Here is a 5,069-nt window from a genome sequence, read left to right as displayed (position 1 = left end):
GATGGTCTCGATCTTCTGACCTCGTGATCCGCCCACCTCGGCCTCCCAAAGTGCTGGGATTACAGGCTTGAGCCACCGCGCCCGGCCAATTTTTTGTATTTTTAGTAGAGACAGGGTTTCACCCTGTTAGCCATCTCCTGGTCTCCATCTCCTGACTTTGTGATCTGCCCTCCTCGGCTTCCCAAAGTGCTGGGATTACAAGCATGAGCCACTGCGCCCGGCCAAGACACGTTTTCTGAACAGATCAAATTCGTCTACTCCCCAGCTCTCCTTAAAAGCACAGGCCCGCAATGCCGTATTTCCTTCCTGGGCGGAGGAAAAGCCCGCCTCTTCAGGCTCTGAGTCCCGCCTCATCACCATTCCGATTGACACTCAAGCTGACCAATCAGCGCGCTGGCGGGAGCGTGGCGCTGCCCCTCTGAACGCACTTGCGCGCTGTACTGGCTCGGGAGATGGACGGCCGCCGTGTTTTGGGTCGGGTCTGGAGGGGCTGGCGGCGGGGCCTGGCTGTAAGCACAGCGCCCGAGGACGCAGTCTTTGGCATCGAAGCCCGGTGATTAAGTACCCCCTCCCTCATGCGGGACGGAGGCTACGGCACGGGGAAGGCACGTGGGGGATCTGGATCAGGTAGATGTTACCCGAAAACAGCCCCTTGGCCTCTCTCAGCCTGGGTGCCCTCGACAGTAGAATGGGACCGGTCGTACCTGAATTTTCGAGGTCAGCCCAGACATTGTGAGGCATTTGTCAGAGGCCGCAGGATTTGGGAAGAGGCGTCCGGAGATAGGAATGGGCGGCACCTCGGGACGGAATGACTCCCATTGCTTCTCCCTCGTTGTCCAGGCATCAGAGGCAACCCCGCTGTTCCCGCCTATGGTCGGGGCCCCTCGGGGACCAGCCCTTCCCGGGGCTGCTGCCAAAAAACCTCAGTCGGGAGGAGTTGGTTGATGCGCTGCGGGCAGCCGTGGTGGACCGGAAAGGTGAGGGGTGAGAGGCACGGCCGCGCAGGGATCGGGAGGGGACTGCCGCGGAGTACGGCTGGGCTCTCCATTGAAGCCACGGGATCAGCCCTGCTTCTGCCTCCCACCAGCAGCATGAGCTGGGACGAGCCACCTAATTTGCACCCTCTCCCCGCTTTTAACCTTACTGCCATGATGCAATAGGGTTAAGAGTGGGGAGAGGATGCAAATAACTACCAAGCCTTGCACATAGCCGGCGCTCAGTTACGGAAGTTGCTATACTAGATTATTGTTTATTGGCCGCGGTGGCTCACGCCTGTAATCCCAGCACTTTAGGAGGCTGACGCGGGTGGATCACCTGAGGTCAGGAGTTCGAGACTAGCCTGGCCAACGTGGTGAAACCCCGTCTCTACTAAAAATACAAAAATTAGCCAGGTGTGGTGGCGGCCGCCTGTAATCCCAGCTACTGGGGACGCTGAGGCAGGAGAGTCACTTGAACCCGGATAGCGGAGGTTGCAGTGAGCCGAGGTCGTGCTACTGCGTTCCAGCCTGGGGCAACAGAGCAAGACTCAGTCTAAAAAAAGACAACAAATTATTGTTTATTGATAGACAAAACACAGGCTTTGAGTCAGACATATCTAGGCTCTGTGATCAGCTTGCTGTGTAGCTTTAGGAAAATAACTGAATTTCTCTGAACCCCACTCTCCATTCAGTGATTTATTTCTTTTCTCAACTATTTCTTAAACATATGCTGTGTTCCAGGCACTGTTCTAGGCAGGCTATACAGTGCTGAAAAAGATAGATATGGTTTCCCCTCTCAAGGGAGAAATGGATTTCTCTCTAACAGGAGAAATAGATGTCAGAAAATAAATGAACAAGTTACTAGTGATAAGTGCTATGCATAAACTAAAACAGGATGTTCTGATGGTGAGGAACTGTAGGAAGAGGGCAGACATTGGATTGGAGATTCAGACCTCTCTGTGATGTGACATTTGAGCCAAGGTGATAAGGAGCCAGACCTGGGAAATTTGGGGACAGAGGAAACAGTAAGTGCCAAGGCTCTGAGGTGGCAGAGGAACAGAAAGCAGTTCAGTTTGGTGTGCGGTAGATAAGTCACGTCTGAGAGTCATGATGGGGCCATGTGCTAAGATGTGTGAGAAAGTGCTCTGGAAATTCTTAAGTGCTGCATAAAGGGTTACTGTTGCTTTTGCTGATATTCATGTGATGTATGTTTCAGGACCTCTAGTGACGCTGAACAAGCCACAGGGTCTACCAGTGACAGGTACAGGCCGGGTATGTGGGAAGGGAATGCAGCAGAAGGGGGTTTTGTGTCTGGGGAGGGAAAAGTGAAGGCGTGAAGCTTTGGCCTCTTGTAATTTTTCTGTCTTACTTTCCAGGAAAATCAGGAGAGCTGACGTTGTTGTCAGTGCTGCCAGAGCTGAGCCAGTCCCTGGGGCTCGGGGAGCAGGAGCTTCAGGTTGTCCGAGCATCTGGGAAGTAAGTGGTAGGGGTGACAGGAAGCTAGGAGTACAGGCATCCATCTATGGTGGGGAAACAGCTGCTTGGGGATATGCTGACACATTTTCCATAGGAAGGTTTGAGATCGTAGAGGTGGATACAAGTACAGTGAAGAGGAGGAAGCCGATGACTCTAGGTTCAAATCCTCAAGTACAAATGGTGTGATACCAGGCAAAGCATGACACCTCCCTGACGCTGGGCACAGTGACTCACACCTGTAATCCCAGCACTTTAGGAGGCCAAGGCAGGAGGATCACTTGAGCCCAGGAGTTCGAGACCAGCCTGGGCAAAATAGACCGCATCTCTGGAAAAACAACAACAACAAAACCTTCCCTGAGGCCGGGCATGGTAGCTTATGCCTGTAATCGCTAGGACTTTGGGAGGCCAAGGTGGGAGGATTGCTTGAGTCCAGGAGTTCAAGACCAGCCTGGGCAACATGGCAAAACCCTATCTTTACTTAAAAAAACAAAACAAAAGAAACACACACACGCACACAAGCTGGGCATAGTAGCACATGCCTGTAGTCCCAACTGCTCGGGTGGCTGAGATGGGAGAATCACTTGAGCTCAGAAGATGGCAGCTGTAAGAAGCTGAGATCCTGCCACTGTACTCCAGCCTAAACAACCTGAGTGAGACCCTGTCTCAAAAAAACAAAACAAAACAAAACCCTCCCTGAGCCTCAGTTCCCCTAATGGTAAAATAGAGAAAATAATACCTATGCTTAGTGTGCAGTCATTTCTCCATGACTGTACTTGTGGCAGGCATTGCTAGTCGATCCATGATACTCTTTCCTCTAACTGCCATCAATTAAAGATAGTACTTGAGATTAAATATTTCTGCAGTTCCACAAACTCATGAGCTTTTTTGTGGGGAACTTATTTAAGAGCTGCTATGTACAGAATTTCTAGTAGAGTTCTGGCACATGGTAGACAATCCTTATGACCTTTGGCTCTGAGCTCCCTGGGGGCTGGGGCAAAATGAGAAACACATTAAGCTGCAAAGTCTTGATATCAAAGAAGGGGAAACCTTACTTATTTCTCAGGAGGTGGTCTAGGTTATAGTCCTGGTGTTAAGTGTTTGGCCTGAAGCAGGTCAGTGTTGCTTCCTAAGAGTCTCCTTTTTAGTGGGCGAGTTCAAGGGACTTTAACTTGTGTCATTTGTCTTCTTATTCCAGGGAAAGCTCTGGACTTGTACTCCTCTCCAGCTGTCCCCAGACGGCTAGTCGCCTCCAGAAGTTCTTCATCCATTCACAGAGAGCCCAGAGGCCCACAGCTACGTACTGGTGAGAGGTGCTGGGAGGTTCCTAAGGTGGTGGGGAGGTCCCAGCAAGCCACTGTGTGACCTCCTCCTGCCCCTTCCTCAGTGCTGTCACTAATGGGATCCCAACTGCTTCGGAGGGGAAGATCCAGGCCGCGCTGAAACTGGAACACATTGATGGGGTCAATCTTGTGAGTCCAGGTCTGGGCAGGGAAGAGGAGGGATGCTTCTAGATATAGTACCCCTACAGAGAGGAGTCAGGGGTATGGATTTGGGAAGGCTGGCTCTCCTGTCCCCTAAAACAGGCAAGTGACCACTGCCTATACTGTGGCCCTGCCCAGAGTCTGTTGGGAGCAGGGAGGGTCTGGGTATAGCTCTCAGGCCTGTGTAAGGCTTGTTCACTCTTGACCGGCACCACAGACAGTTCCAGTGAAGGCCCCATCCCGAAAGGACATCCTGGAAGGTGTCAAGAAGACTCTCAGTCACTTTCGTGTGGTAGCCACAGGCTCTGGCTGTGCCCTGGTCCAGCTGCAGCCACTGACAGGTAGGTCTGGCACACCAGCCAGCCTTTAAAACTGCACTTGATTTGGGAGACTGAGGTGGGTGGATCACGAGGTCAGGAGTTCAAGACCAGTCTGGCAGGGATGGTGAAACCCTGTTTCTACTAAAAACACAAAAATTAGACTGGCGTGGTGGCGGGCACCTGTAGTCCCAGCTACTCGGGAGGCTGAGGCAGAAGAACGGCGTGAAACCGGGAGGCAGAGCTTATAGTGAGCCGAGATCGCGCCACTGCACTCCAACCCAGGTGACAGAGCGAGACTCCGTTGCAAAAAAAAAAAAGAAAAAAGAAAGTAGGGACAAACCAAATTTCCATCATTAGGCAAACAGATACACAAATAATAGTGCACTGGATATCGTGCAGGTTTTAAACATCACAAAAGAGCTCTGCTTCTGACTTCCTATGATGCCATGGAAGTAGGTAACAGATGTTTTACATTGAGTTTTCAAGTGGGAACTCTGTCTAGCCTGGTTTCCTGATTTTCAATGTCACCAAGTGCAGCTTTTGAAAAGCAATTCAATTTATGGCAAATGAAACTTTCAAATGTGTTTTCTCAACAACCAGTTTTACTTGTTTCCTGTCAAATGTATCTGTTTATCCACCTGCCCATCAGTCTGTCCCTCCATTAATGGATTTGAGTGCCCTCTACTGAGCTGACAATCAATTCCCTAACTTCACTGTTCCCAGTTACATACTAGGTGTTCGGCAAATCATTTTTTTTCTTTTCCTTTCTTTCTTTTTTTTTTTTTTTGATACGGAGTCTTTCTCTGTCACCCAGG

General features: G+C 50.8%; 1 protein-coding gene across 2 annotated transcripts in view; it reads left to right on the top strand.

The window, feature by feature from the left end:
- Nucleotides 1-430: 430 nt before the first annotated feature.
- RPUSD3 (RNA pseudouridylate synthase domain containing 3) overlaps nucleotides 431-5,069 on the top strand; it is a 6,943-nt gene continuing 2,304 nt past the window's right edge. Inside the window, exons 1-7 of one of the 2 annotated variants that reach the window (XM_011952253.1) lie at nucleotides 431-553; nucleotides 841-977; nucleotides 2,194-2,238; nucleotides 2,354-2,453; nucleotides 3,649-3,756; nucleotides 3,838-3,922; nucleotides 4,152-4,275. In XM_011952253.1, coding sequence (XP_011807643.1) covers nucleotides 453-553; nucleotides 841-977; nucleotides 2,194-2,238; nucleotides 2,354-2,453; nucleotides 3,649-3,756; nucleotides 3,838-3,922; nucleotides 4,152-4,275 — 700 coding nt within the window. In that variant the 5' untranslated portion in view covers nucleotides 431-452. The remainder of the gene's footprint in view (nucleotides 554-840; nucleotides 978-2,193; nucleotides 2,239-2,353; nucleotides 2,454-3,648; nucleotides 3,757-3,837; nucleotides 3,923-4,151; nucleotides 4,276-5,069) is intronic. The other variant, XM_011952254.1, reaches the window with a different exon arrangement.

The sequence above is a fragment of the Colobus angolensis genome, unplaced genomic scaffold (genome assembly GCF_000951035.1).
Source record: "Colobus angolensis palliatus isolate OR3802 unplaced genomic scaffold, Cang.pa_1.0 Scaffold34, whole genome shotgun sequence".
Classification (NCBI taxonomy): Eukaryota; Metazoa; Chordata; class Mammalia; order Primates; family Cercopithecidae; genus Colobus; species Colobus angolensis.
The sequence above is the reverse complement of the archived record's forward strand: the minus strand, read 5'-3'. Positions and strand labels throughout refer to the sequence as shown.